Here is a 15516-nt window from a genome sequence, read left to right on the forward strand (position 1 = left end):
TGATTTAACAAACATTTTTATAACACAGAAGCACAAATATGATTTCATGGCATATACACCGCAAAATATTTCACAACTTAAATATAATTTTTTTCATCCACAATTACTCATTCATTGACATTAATTTATAACATATTCATTAACATGCAGTTTTCATGATTTTATCTATCTCTACTTTAGGATATAAACAAGAAGTTTTAGGTTCATCATCCAAGAGATTTACTTATTCATATTGATCCAAAAGCACTTTCTAATAAGATATTTTTGGGCTTTATAGGCATGTTCATGTTCTCATACAAACCTTCTACAGAAATCCACTTCATTTTAAAAAGCAAGTCTATACATAATTTAGATATGTGGTTTTCTAGAAAGTTAATGCCACAAATCAAGCCATCCATTTACCCATATTTTGAAATAACCATTATAACAGAAAAATATATCAAAACATCTACTACCATTCCAAAATATGTCCCCCATTTTATTTCAACTTTTTTTTAATCCTTGTTTTGTCACCTAGAACAGTATTTGAAAACAATTACCTCTTCCATGAAAATGAGAGGCAAAAGTAGTTTACTAATGTTAAAAATTTGTAAATCTGTTCTGAATATATTAAGACAGACAAGAGAAGACAGGATACAAATCTGCTGCTAAGCATGCGTTGCCATCCATGAGAATTTAAGACTGGTATATGTCACAATAAGGAATAGGACACAATCGTAATTCTCAGATACAAAACCAACTATTGTGACGAGGGCTCCCAGGTGATTATCAGATACAACAGCCTTGATATTTGATGTATTGCCACAAACAATCAGGTTTTGATTGGGGCTATTACAGTAAAATGATTGGGGTAGGGCATGAATGGCAGACATTGGTTGTAGGAAATCCTTGGGCTTCTGGATTGGAGGTCCTTTAATTCAGTATTCTTTAATGTTTTGGCCCATCATTCTCTATTGTTTATATTTTAGAACTCCATTATTCTATTTTCTTCCAAATTATGCTGATTTTTCTTTATTCTGCACTTTTTATCTATTCAGTGAACCCCTAATCAGACCCTCATTCAGGGTTGATATATGTGGAACTCAAAGAAGGTACATTGGTAGTCCAAAGTCCTTGCCTATCCTCCATTGTCCATTTTAATGGAATAGTCCTAATGAAAAATCACTTCTGGACACATGCAATACCTTTTTTTGTCAAATCAAACATTCTAGCATATTCCAAATTATAAATGATTCTTTCACACTGATTCATTCATAAACATGCATTTCAAAATAAGGTTACTAATATCTGTGTAACTTCAAATTCATAAGTGAAAGTTTAAGAAAATTCAAATGCTAGCTTTTTCCCTTTCCACGACCTTTGCCCTTTGAATTTGCAGTCTTTGCACTTGCAGCCTTTGTTTTCTTTTCAGCAGTTTTCTTTTTAGCTGCATCCTTATTTTCTTTCTTCTTGATCTACAATATAAAATATATATTATTCCTACTGAAAAATCTATCAACATTTATTTCTTCTTTTAAAGAACCATTAGTACTCATGAATGAACTTGAATTTACAACTTAAACAGACAATTTGTGACAGGGATGACACAAGACTAATGAAGTGCTGACAGCTTCCCACTCAATTCTTTATTACTTTAAGCTTATCAGTGCAATAAATACAAATACATTTCTATAACACAACATGACATAATACACTCAAAAGGCCTAGATATAAAGAAAAAGCACCAACACATAGTTCATATATCAATGAAGAAAAGAAAGTCTGAGCTTCTTAATGTAACAATTTGCATTCTTTTAATTTCTGAAGAAACATAACCCTATAAATTGTGATGCTTTTTGGTCTTTTCAGTGTTTTAATAATTGTTGGCTTACTTTCATTTGTTATTCATTTACTAGTCAAAACACATACCACCCTTTTTCTGCATTTTTTAAATCTGACAGATTTTAATACCATCATCTCCCATTATTTCCTCTCAAACCAAAGTAAGACTCATTAACTGAATATTTTTTAAATGGTTTAAAGTTAACGTTTTATTCTCTATCCAAATTTTCATATCAATTCTGTCATGTCCTGGCAGACCTTTGTTTTTTGTCCAAGGTTCGTCTCCTGTTTTATATTTTGTACATGTAAGCTCTTTATATCAAAAACAAAATTCAATAAAATATGAATTCAAGAATGTGATATTTACCATCACATAATGCAACTTTTTTTAACTGAAATTTCAAAACATTTGAAAACCTTTTTAATAATCAAATTATCAACTCAGAAATTATCTTACTTTTATCATTGTGTCAAGATCAATTTTCTCTCCTTCCTCGTCACTCGATGATGGTGCCCTGTCTTCCTCACCATACATATCATCTTCTGTTGCTGCGGCACCACCACCTCGCTTCTTCTTCATCACAACACCCGTAGCATATGGTGTCATATGGACTTCTTTATTGTATGTTCTGGTAAATGCTGCCTTTGTCTGCAAATATTGAAGAATACATACTTATAATAATTTGATCACATTCTTCTAATACATGTATCATAAATAGATCATTTGGCAAACCTTTATGAATTTTTGTTGTTGGGATGTACAAGTACCCGGCCACTTCCACTTGTATTTTTGTCCATCTGATGAGTTAAGCCTTTTTCAACTTATTTTTATAGTTCATTCTTATGTTGTACTGTTATACCACTGTCCAAGGTTAGGGGAGGGTTGGGATGTTTGTATGTGCCTGTCCCAAGTTCGGAGCCTGTAATTCAGTGGTTGTCGTTTGTTTATGTGTTACTTATTTGTTTTTCATTCATTTTTTAAAATAAATAAGGCTGTTAGTTTTCTCGTTTGAATTGTTTTACATGGTCATTTCAAGGCATTTTATAGCTGACTATGCAGTATGAGCTTTGCTAATTGTTGAAGGACGCACAGTGACTTAAGTTGTTAATTTCTGTGTCATTTTGGTCTCTTGTGGAGAGTTGTCTCATTGGCAATCCTACCACATCTTCTTTTTTATAATAAATAAAGAATTTCCATGCAACTGAAAAATTGAAAATCGAAGTAAAGTGTAAACTGCAATTCACTTTGAATAGTTTGGTTTGTTTACATTACAAAACATACAAGTTAAAGAACATTTTTTTATATCTTGTTGCACTTTTAGAATGACTGAATAATTTGGAGCTTGCCATACAGCATGAGCATAAGTCTAATGCTAAACTCCATATGGTGACCTCTCTGTGCATTATCTTTTTTAGCTTGGATTCTCAGTTTGCTGACTCATTAACATTTAGGCTGTATATGAACATACAACAAAGTGTATCAGATCTTATTACAAACCTTTGGAGCCAGTTTAGACATTGGGTCTTTACTATTTGGCCATTTAGACACCTCCATGATATTATCAAAGTCTTCTTTAATGATGTCATAATCATCCATTAGTTTGATGACATCAGGGACTCCCTCTGCATCATTTTTAATAAGTGGATTGGTCAAACTGGTCCTCATGAAAGGGAGATAATCCATGTTCAATCCTCTTTTGTCACATGATACGCTGTAAAAGAGTAGTATACTTAAAAAAATATTTTGACAATGTGATACTATAGACAAATGTAGCAGTATTCTTTTTATGTATTTATGGTGTTAAAAATTCTTTGGTCATTCCAATTTTGTGAAAAGAAACAAGCTAATAAAATATGCAAAATGCAATTGATTCGCTTGTTGAATTTCAATTTATACAATAAGGTATGGTCGTTTCACAAGAAGAAGGTAATGTTTGATGTGAAACATGTAAAACAAAATGACTTAGAGGACAATTTAAACATGTAGGATTGACACCCCAGGGCATACACAATCCATATTCAGAGTATGACATACATGTCATTTTACCATATGAGAATCAAAGCTGTCTGCTTTGTTATCAACACTGGTGTCACCACTGCAAAAGGCAAACCTTAGTGTACTCTGAACAACCTCATCACAATTCAAAACAAGAAACTGTCAAAAGAGTTCACAAATTCACACAATCCAATAAACAATACTAGTTACCAGATCCACAATAGCTTGATGTAAAAGCTTCTTAGATTTTATTATATCGAAATACATTCAGTAGTGTAGGAGCTGTGAATAACATGTCCACAACTATTTGTCATGTTTGCAGATACTGCATGATTTAATTCATGTTTTGCTTTGGAAAACCTTGAAGATTGATCAAATCAAACAATAAAATAGGAAGTGCACAATGCCAGAAGCCATCTATAATTTTCAAAAATTCCAGTCAGGTCTGTTTCATTCAAGAATAACATGGGACCAAATGAAGGCAATTTACCAATATGGATAGGTGAGTATCATATTGTGTACACATTTAAAATGAATGCTGGTCTCCAAAACTACTTTCTATGGGTGATAACTTCAAAATGCCTTTGCTGGCCGGGTGTCATGTATGTTTTAATGAAACAGCCCTCATTGATTTTGAAAAAGTCAACTGTCAAATAAACAAACATACATACAAACTGTTGGTTAAATAGATACAATAATAACATCTTTACTTTGACAGAGGGGGATATAAGTATTGCATTTTAAGCTGCCGTTCGAAATTCTTCTGTGAAAGGAAAAAACTTGGGCAAATTTTAAAGTTTTGAATTGTGACTTACTTTAATCTCATGTGAGTTTGTAATTCCTGTAAGATTCTATCATGTTTTCCTGTACTGGAATTTTTACCCAGCCACTGAGGAAACTGTATCATCTGTGACATACCTCCTCTCATGTGCTCGCCAGGTATCACACTGGCATATATAGCCTATAGAAAAAGACAATTAGGAATTATTTTAAATTAAGGAATATATATATCTCCCTCATGCTTTGTCAGATTTAGCTTTACTTTAGGTGTAATTTGATTTGATTTGCTGTTCCAAGTTTGGTTTTCAAATATATTGGCCTTGAGCATCACTGAAGAGACATTAATTGTTTAATTGCATCTGGTGCAATAAAATAAAAATCATTTATATTATTCTAATAATAAAGAGTCTCAACCAAATGATATATTGTTTCTATATTCACATAGAATTAGTTTAAATGCTTCCATATTTTGTATCTAAGTATATTTCTATTATCATTATGTTTTGAAATAATCCTTCTATTTCAGAAATTCACCAATCTATAAATACATTTGTGACTATCTTGAAAACCTATGTGATATGTTCTGAACTTTTTTTATCCTATTTAACAAATCCCAATATCTTTTTTCTAGACATAGATAACCTTTTGAAGTCCTCTATCCCAGATCAACCTTAGTTTAGAACCATTCTATCAGATTAATGGTTAATGTGTTGTAGTCCAGAATATGCTCGAAATACTTGCTACTGGACATTTTACAAACAACAATCAATCAATAGTAATATCTAACAGGTACATTGGTATTCATACAAACCTGAGTGGGTAATAATCCCCATTGTTGTCCAGTTCTGACACATTTATCTACTAAATCTCCATCACATAAACTATCTGCTGCTCTTGACAACTGGGATAAATGTTTACCTACATTTCCTCTGAAAAGGAAATAAAGATAAAGTTTGTTTTAGTGACAGTATTTATCTTTTATAGTTAAATTACATCCAAAAATTTATTTTTTGCAAACCTTGAAGGCTAAAAATATCAGAAGGAATATTATTCCTTTAACAACTGGTATTTCAAATAAGGAAAGTAATTCATTTTTTTTGTTTTGTTTAAAAAATGTTATTATTTTACTGCAAGAGGAATTTGGATAACAAAATACACCTTTATTTCAAGAACTTGTATTGTAAATGTGCTAGAAAATAGTGTCCAAATATTGATGGTTTGTAAGGCACCAATAAAGACAATTTTCTTGAAGAGAATTAGACATTTCCTCTGTTTGACCAAATTATTCTTTTAGCCATAGTTTTTAATATTCCATGAAATTAGAATTCAATAGAACTCTCAATTCTATTAAACTTTGAAAAAATTGAGAATGTGTTTATGGGACACAGACTGCTTGCATATAAAGTTATAAAGGGTCATTACAAGAGAGATGTGAAAGTGATACCATCCAAATTCAGACTTGATCTGTGTTTAAAAGTAATAAGCATTGTGTACAAGTTTCATTAGAATTGGTTGATGCAAACTATATTTAGAGAACAGAAACTAATTTTGGGGTGTTCTTATGAAAAGACAAGGGTGGCACTTAATGCCCCCTTAAAGATGGCTGCGGTATAAAAACTTACTTTGCAGCATATGGCACAACATGAATATAATTTTCTTGCACAAAAAGTGGCCCAAAACTGTAATCGTGGAAGAATAAGTCTGATTTGTCGTTTAATGTCATCCCAGCTGTTTCAGCTCCTCCAGCAAATACCTTCCGACAAACCTCAAATGGACCCTATAATTACAGGAACAGAAAACTATTATTAGAAAATTGATATTTTATAATAGCTTGGAACATTAACATGCATTACAATGAATTATATTAGCTAACACAAATGCTGTCCAATAATTCAACACACAAAAGGGGCTAGGGTGAGATTTTTATAGACCCATACGATAAATGAAATAGCAATATCATTTTTTTTTCTACACAACCATTGTTGGTGTCTTTTACTACTGACAGAATTCAGATATGCTGGGGAAATCCTGAAAACTTAGTAACCAAATCCAGATAACAAAAGGTACCTCACAGCTTGGAAACCTTCATAAAGAGAAAAAATGTTAAAATGTTGCTATTTGATGTATTCTGTAAAACTTTTACCAAATAAATTTTTAATAGCCTGTTTTTCTGAGCCCATTTGCTTAAAATCAGATAATCAAATTCCTCACAAAATATAACATCTTTTCAAAATTTTGTGTGACCTAAAGTGCCAAACTTCTACATTATTTAATTTCTGGTGGAAAATTGTCTCACTGCGATCATACCACATTTTCTTATCATTAAAACAATACCATTGGATAATTTTAATGATGGAGTTATTATTTGTTTTCCTGCCGTCTAATAACATTTCTACTACTGTTGAAGACATTAGAAATATCTAATTTTAACTCAAGGTAGTTAAGATATTTCTAAATATAGAAAACATATTTCAAACTGTTGATACGTTAGCTAAAATTTACCAAATGCATATCCTTCTTTGCCATTTCAGCATCTTTCTTTGTTTGTTCATAGGTCATCGTCTTGTTAGAGGCTGACCACATGGATAAATTATGGATAACCTGTAAACAAAAAAATATGTTAACATATATATTTTTATCGTTCAATACTCTCAGAAAAGCTCCCAAACTCTTATCTTCAATAATTGACTACACAGAGCAGATTAAGAGGCACTTAAATAAAAATACTTTAGATGTTTGGATAGATGTACCACATGATTAAGGAATAATCAATCATAATTCTATGATTGCAGTTTTTTCTGCCAAATTAGCCTCCCGACCCCTCAATACATTTTTCTTTTTGCATTAGCCTTTTAATACAATACAAACCGGTCCTTTGCTTTTTCATCAATTGGTATTTCATTTGTGCCACAAACCATATTTCATTTGCGCCAATAATAAAGGTTAATAGCTATATAGTATAGATGAAATGTTTTTTTTTCAAAAAACACTTCCAATGACAAAGACACTTTTTGTTTTCATAATAAAACATATTCCTCAGAAATCAGTCATCATAAAACAGTACACAGCTCTGTAAGTTTGAACACATCTAAAAAGGAGTAAAATTATGAGAAAGTTCAAAGCATTATACACCATGTACACTATATAGTCAAGTTATAATTCTGTCCATATCAGTTGCTATTCTGGCTTGGCTAGTTTTATGGTACACCTAAACAATTTTTAATATGATGCATATGATAAGCTATAAACTGTATGTGTGATCATTAAAAAAAACGGACTTATTTCCTCTGCTGGTCTTTGAACTGACAATGTCAATCTATAAACCTCAATCATGTGAACATTTTATAATTCTAAACCTCAGTTTTGTATTAGAAACGAGTATAGACATCTATCCAACAGAAATACTGTAGAAACAAATCTTATTCACGATAAAGCAATGAATATTTGACTTTTCCATTATATATTACCTGTGAAATGGCGCAAATGAAGTTTTTATATTTTGGCGCAAATGAAACATAACCTTGTGGCGCAAATAAAAGATCAGATTTTTTGAAAAATTGGGGCAAATGCAATGCGCCCATACATACCTGTCTGATATCTTGATTTGATGCCAGTATAATCTCATTCAAAGCAGGTGGCGGAACTTTGAGACCTTCTTTAAAGGCTAGAGACATCATGGCTGCCTATAAAAAATATAATACCAATAAGTCTAATTTCATTAGAAATAAATCATATAACTTAAAGACCTTCTTCAAAGTCTATATATGTAGGTATCATGTTTGTCTATAAAGTTAGAACAGAAACATTAAGTGTGCATAAGCTGAAATATCTCACTTGTTTTAATGATCATGATAGAATTTCATACTAAAAGTCTTTCAGATAAAGGTGTAACTACAGGTACATGTATCACATTATCTTAACATTATCAATGATCCTTGAAAATTAGGTCAATGACAGACTGAAAGTTACATTTTTCAATCATTCTATATATATCAGGGCTTCCAAAACGGTCATATATTCCGGACATTTGATTAATGTCCGGTAAAAGTTTGGCTGGGCAAAGCATGAAACGGTCATATACATTTTAGTTTTCAAGGCTTTTTCGGTCATTTTAACATAAGTCACGATCTTTTTGACCCAACCTTTTGCCGTTAACATCTACACATTTCCGGTCATAAAAGTGACATGATGATTAATTACTATCAAAACAACCCCTACCACAATACTTTCTAATTTTAATCAAGGCTAATTAGTTGTTGGACAGGTAATATCTACCTGTTCAGTTGACAGGTAAAACTATGTTCAGTACCGGACCTCGTATAAATCGATCGGTCTATTCACAATTATTTTCTTACATTTCAGCGGTTTGTAGCTCATTGATTTAGTCCAAAAGATTAAAATTATAAGAAATTAGTTTATCTACATGATTTGATAAAAAAATTTAAAAGGTTTAAATGAAAAATCGTCAGAACTACGTCGAATGAACTAGAACACGTGTACACATGTGCAAAGGTGGGAAATTTAATCATGCATCCTTTATTTCTTCAAAATGCTAAAATTATCATTGATACCTGTATCTTAACGTTCATTTCAAGCATTTTGTTGAAGAAATAACGTGGAAAGAGCTTCTTCACTCAGTCATGCTTTGCAAACGTACACGGATTTTACGTATCCGTTTACGGTCCATGTTTTACCATTGTCAAGTCAACATCCGGTTTTAGAAAAACATGAATTTCAAAACGAAAATGAAGTTTTTGACATGTCATTTTGCACAAATAAAGAGTCTATGGCAGATATGAGCACGCTGAAGTGCACACTTTGAATGATGCACTGCCAATTTAACAGTTTACATCCAAACATCCAAAACAAAGTAAAGTTTAAAATCGTTTTTTAATCTAATGTCATTATCATTGGAATGGCCATCTGATTACCATAATTGTGACTTAGTCTTAAGGGATTAAAATCGGGATCAGATATAAAATGTCCGGCTGGCTCAAATGTTTTTTGGAAGCCCTGATATATATACATCAAATACAGTTAACCTATTGCTTCAAATATCTGTGAAATGGACACAACAATGAAACCCTAAAGTTAACAACTGAACCATGAAAAGTGGTCAAGGTCAGATAATTAAACCAGATGAACAATATCTGACTCTCTTTTATACAAAAACAATGAGCAACCAAAGTAAAGTTTTCTGTTCTTTCAACTGAATATAAGGTAAATATTTACCTTGATTTGTTCTACTCTGGGTCTTTGGAAACGTAGATCAAAGCAATGATTAGACAATGTTCTCATCTTGGGGTGGTTTCTATCATTACACATACATATAATGGGAATCTTAGTGTTCTTAATCAATGCTACCATTTCCTGTAAAAGATAATTAAAATCTTAAACTTTTAAAAATACAAGACTCTTAATACTACGGAGATTCTAAATTATCCTTTTTTTTTTATCAAGTCTTGCAGATGGATTTTGATCAGTTACATACTTTTTGGCAAATTGATTGAGTGTTTATTGCAAACGTGGAGGCCTTATGCGACTTCTGGCACGGAGAGAATTAAGGTTAAGGTAAGGTTATTGCCAACTCCAGTGGACACAGGTTAGGTCACCTGTAATTCAGTGGTTGTCATTTGTTAGTGTTTGTCTTATATATATACCAGTTTTCCCCTCCACATAAATCTTTTTTTTTTTAGTTTTTTTTTATAGTTTCACATTTAGTCCTACTGTTTTAAAGGTTATCGAAGCCCTTTCAGTTAGTAATTTACATCTTCTTTCTCTGGTGAATTAAAGTCTCTTTGGCACTCATACCACTTCTCCTTATTCTTATATAGACCACTTAACATTACTTTTATACCTGTATTCCTCCTCTATCTTCATTGCCTGCCATACCATCAACTTCATCCATTACCAAACAATGTTTGTGACCATGTGTCTTTGACCCTTGACCTCCTAATGAAAGTTAGAGTTTGATAAAAAGTGCAAAACCATAAGTAAATGAATTTTATGAAATGCTTGTAATAAATTGTTGTAAATAAATGAGACATGTATTTGGTTTAATTTTGATAGTTTAACGGTTTCACTTTCTGATCACGTTGCATCAATTTAATTTTGGATGTAACACGTCTTTGATTTGCTGACAGTGTTTAGTCTATCAGCTGATGCACATAATTTTGTCATGTGACCATAACCTCATAAAAGTTTTTTCATGATTAATTCCTGCTAAAATATATGACTGTTTTGGAAGTCATGGCTTATACAGAAGAACACTGTTGTTTACCAAAAACAATACCAAATATCATTGGCTTACCAATAGAGGCTCTCTTAAACTGACCTCAAAATTCTCACAATGAGTGGGTAAATGGTTCACCTTTATGTTCAATTTTTTAATTCAAAATAGATTATTTTTTTGCAGGGAGATGATCTTCAAAAAGTTTACAAACTAATGAGGACGAGCAAATAACAAGTAAAGCTATAGAGTAAGTTTTGATAAACTCAGATGCATGACTCAATGTACAAATACTGAATATTTAGCAATAAACAGTATGTTATCTATAGATATATCTATACCTGTAAAATCTACCATTGTAGTATTGCTTAATGACTCTGCCACAACGGACTGTAAATTCTTTTTGGATCTAGTGTCTGATGCATTTAGTTCAACAAAGGAAAAACCAGCTTCCTATAGAAAAATAAATTTTCAAATAAAATTTAAAGGCTGTCAGATTGACAGCAAACCAGATTTCCCTGCATGAACTAAATGAATTTCTGTAGGATTCAGAAATTAATTATTGGAAAGGTCAAAATCAAAGTATAAGTTTTTACTACTTAAAGGTATACAACTCAATAATGATAATTGAACTTGTCTTTCATTTAGTCACAGGGAATTACATATCTAAATTTGATAAGATTTCATCAAAGTGTTTTTGAGTTATTGCAAAAAAAAAATGTATTCTCATTTAAAGTTATTGCCTGGCAGACATAAATGCAAAACAGAAATGCTTTTTCCAGTATAAATCTGTTCAACATATGGTAGAACTTTATATGTTTAGTTTTATATTTGGAATGTTGGGTCATCTTTTGTGTTGGTTTTATTTTGCATTGCTTTGTCCATTTCTACATGTTCAATGAGACTTTTAGTTTGAATGTCTTTTTGTATTTTCACTTTCTTTCTCTCTCTCAGTTATTTCCTTTAATCCTAGTTTTACCATTTTTGAACATAAGGCCAACTAAAATTAATTAGTAGATTTTCATCCAAATTTTTGAAAAAAATGGGGCGGGTGGGAGGATTTTATTTTTTAATTTTCATTTCCAAATTTGAAACAGGAAGTTTGGAAGGAAAAACAATTTTTGACGGTTACATGAAACGGAGATGAACAAATCCGGAAATCGAAAATTTTTCAAAATAACAAAAATCGGGGCGGGACGATTTCAGAGGGGCGGGCGGGGATGAAAATCTACCAATTAATTTCAATTGGCCTAACTGTATTATCTTTTTTTATGATCAGTAATAGACATAAGAGACATTGCAACTACAAGTACAGTATTGTAACCTTACCTTACAAACTAAAGTGGCTGTTGTAGTTTTACCAATTCCAGGAGGTCCAGACAACAGTGCTGCCCTCAATCCAGCTCCCGTCTCATCTTTACCAAAGAATTTACCTAAAATACATCATCAATTTACAAATCATATTTTGTCATGAAAATACATAAAACTTATTACAGATAGGACACATTGTGGTCAATTTTTGACTTCAAATATGTCCTGGTTTAAAGTTTCAATGATTTTTTTTCTTACTCAGCAATCTGTTTTCATTGGACACAATTTGTTCTACCTGCAGGCATAAATAGCTTTAACTTTTGAGAATCTTTGATTTTTAATTCTCTTCAACTTTGATACTGATTCCACATTCAAACAGTTCTAACATGAGTTAGGTTTTTTTAAAGTTTGTTTTTCCATTTAACAGCCTGTCTTTGCATGAATTTCCTTCTTATTCAGGAACACTTCCATATATATTGGTTTATATTTCCACCCAAGTTAATGTGATTAAAAAATATTTCAAACTAGAGTGCAAGTAAAGATTAAGGGATTTTCGTTGGTGGTTTTTTTAATTATATTTTGACTTTTGTCCTTTGGTAAAGGATTTTACTCTTTTCTCAAGCTTGAAACTTAAAATGCCCCCTAAAAAGTCAATCAAGTAATTAATAAATCATGTTATTGAGTCATTGCCAATTACCTGAAGGTTTCACACCAGCTGCTCGGTTTTTATGCCAGTTATTTAACCAATTCAACAATTTCTTAGCATTACTTTTGTCTCCTGTCTGTCCAATAATTTGTTTCATTGCTGATGGTTTATATTTGTCTACCCATAATAACGATTCTTCTGGTTTGGCACTTCCTTTATCCTTACTTTCACTTTGTGCAACAGTCACTTTACTTTCACTTTTAGCAACAGTTATTGTACTTTCACTTTGACTATTTTCCATTTCAATGCTCATGTGTTTTTTCGGTGAAGGTGTCCTTTCAAATTTAGATAAATATTCTGAGGTTTTAGTTTTAATACTATCCTTTTTCTTCAGGCTTTCTGCTTGTTCCTGTAATAAATAAAATATATGATGTAAACTTAATTAGTAAATATACAGCACCTTTCTAGATTTCATTCATACATTTTTGTATAATTCAAAATTATCAGTCAATATTTCCTAAATCACCAGTGCTTCACAGGGATCTCCATGGATGAAAATTGAACGATGGCGGAACTTTCACCATTACAAACCGTGTCTACACCGTACAGTGTAGTGCGATGGAAAGTATTTCATCCCTCCACATAAGGATTGGTGAACATGCTAATTCATTGCTTATTTAAATTATATTTATTTGAATTTGAATTTTAAATAGAATATTTTCAATAAATGCTGTTTGTAATCATTCAAAGGCCAAGCCTTCATGGTCCCCCCTTAGTTTAAATTGACCAAAAGCTGTCATGAAGGTCCCCATGTAGTTTTCTTGCTATTTGGGGTAATTGTTATGGGGGTTAAAAATCATGTGGAGCTTATTTTTTACGGACATGTCAAATTCACAAGTCATGAACCCATTGCCCGTATGGCTGATTTGCAGCAACAACAAAACGATTTGTACGTGTTATGTAAAAGGTTTAAAAGGTATGTTTAGCAAACGATGACAAATGAAAAGGTGTTTAATGACTTTATCTAGCAAACTGATGCTATGCAACATGCATCTTTAGAGTCTGAATTGAAACCGGAAACGTGGATGTATCAATTTGATTGTAAACTGCGAAATGAATTCGGATTCACGATACAATATTTCTTTACAGGAAATATTAAGTTTTTACTTTTTAAAACTTTTAAAGTAATTCTATATATTATCGATTCAATACAGCAGTATTCGAGTTATTTGCGATGAAATAATAATTACTGTTTTACGTCTTATTTTGTACTTCTTAAAAAAGGGTGATGCTGATTGCGTAAGTCAAAATAAAAGCATGTGTTTGACTTGTTAAACTGCTATCTTTGTAACTGGATTATCAATTCATTTATTTAATCTAAATTATCTTAAAATTTGCGGAAACTTAGTTGAATCAAAGCGCTGTAAGCGCTGAAGGCAGTTAACCAAAAACCAAGGCAACCGTAATTATGAAAACTGTGGCAATGTTGCCTCAACATTAAACATTCATATATAGTACATTCATGTTTATCTAATGATTTATTTATTAAGGCAAATAATTTATATGTTATCATGGTTTCAAAAGCAATGCATATATCAATGTATATTTTTTATGGTGAGTCTGCAGTGGTACAAGTTCCCAATGATTGCAGTTGTTCTACTTGGTAGTTAACCTTGGTTTTATTTGACTGCTAGAAGTTCAATTTGACGTAGTATGAACATGTAATAGTATGAATGGACTGGTTTCCCTGGAAAGAAAACTGAGTGTGTGTTCTATAGTACAAAAGTTATGAGACACGAATCAGACAAATGTTCACTACAACAGGGATCAAAGATGAGGTCTGACTGACTTGCCCATAGTAAATGTAAATGATTTGTTATTTTGTCCCATACAAATGAATATATAAAATTTAGGGGTAGGGATCTCAACGGTTTTCAAGTTCTCAAACAGGTAGGGGTAGGCAGAGGATTTAGGGGGCAGGGGGCCCGCCCCCCCTTTTGGGGAAAAAATTTGGTTGCTTATATAGGTAATCACTGAAGCATGACTGGAGCGGGCCCCTCTTAGGTCAGTCAGTGGGCCCCACTTATGAATATTTCTGGATCCGCCACTGGGGGTAGGGTGACCCTAGGGACTTCCCCTACATTTCATTTTATTTGTTATATTGTCCCATACATGAATATATATGGTTTAGGGGTGGGGATCTCATTGGTTTCCAAGTTCTCAAACAGGAAGGGTAGGGTGACCCAAGGCACTCCCCCTATATTTCATTTAATTAGTTATATTGATCCATACATGAATATATATTGTTTTGGTGTGGGGATCTCGACCGTTTCCAAGTTCTCAAACAGGAGGGTTGGGATGACCACAGGGACTTCCCTTATATTTCATTTGATTTGTTATATTGTCCCATACATGAGTATATATGGTTTAGGGGTATGGATCTTGACCATTTCCAAGTTCTCAAACAGGAGTGTGAACAGTGACCTCAGGGACTCCCCCTATCTTTCATCTGATTTGTTATATTGTTATACATGAATATATATGGTTTAGGGATGGGGATCTCGACCATTTTTAAATTCTAAAACAGGAGGGGTGGGGTGACCCCTAGCGACTCTTCCTATATTTCATTTGATTTTTCATATTGTCACAAACATGAATATATATGGTTAAGGGGTGTGGATCTCGACCGTTTCCAAGTTCTCAAACAGGGAGGGTGGGGTAACTCCAGGGACT

At 32.4% G+C, this 15516-nt stretch overlaps 1 protein-coding gene across 1 annotated transcript in view; it reads right to left on the minus strand.

Moving 5' to 3' along the window:
- Positions 1-498: 498 nt before the first annotated feature.
- The window catches only part of LOC143053964 (replication factor C subunit 1-like), a 43734-nt gene continuing 28716 nt past the window's right edge, over positions 499-15516 (minus strand). The window contains exons 13-25 of the mRNA XM_076226792.1: positions 12835-13192; positions 12156-12259; positions 11168-11279; positions 10455-10549; positions 9830-9967; positions 8185-8280; positions 7100-7198; positions 6220-6374; positions 5409-5526; positions 4633-4778; positions 3320-3533; positions 2279-2470; positions 499-1454 (exon numbers count right to left, since the gene is read on the minus strand). Coding sequence (XP_076082907.1) covers positions 1335-1454; positions 2279-2470; positions 3320-3533; positions 4633-4778; positions 5409-5526; positions 6220-6374; positions 7100-7198; positions 8185-8280; positions 9830-9967; positions 10455-10549; positions 11168-11279; positions 12156-12259; positions 12835-13192 — 1947 coding nt within the window. The 3' untranslated portion in view covers positions 499-1334. The remainder of the gene's footprint in view (positions 1455-2278; positions 2471-3319; positions 3534-4632; positions 4779-5408; positions 5527-6219; positions 6375-7099; positions 7199-8184; positions 8281-9829; positions 9968-10454; positions 10550-11167; positions 11280-12155; positions 12260-12834; positions 13193-15516) is intronic.

Source organism: Mytilus galloprovincialis, chromosome 12, assembly GCF_965363235.1.
Source record: "Mytilus galloprovincialis chromosome 12, xbMytGall1.hap1.1, whole genome shotgun sequence".
NCBI classification, from domain to species: domain Eukaryota; kingdom Metazoa; phylum Mollusca; class Bivalvia; order Mytilida; family Mytilidae; genus Mytilus; species Mytilus galloprovincialis.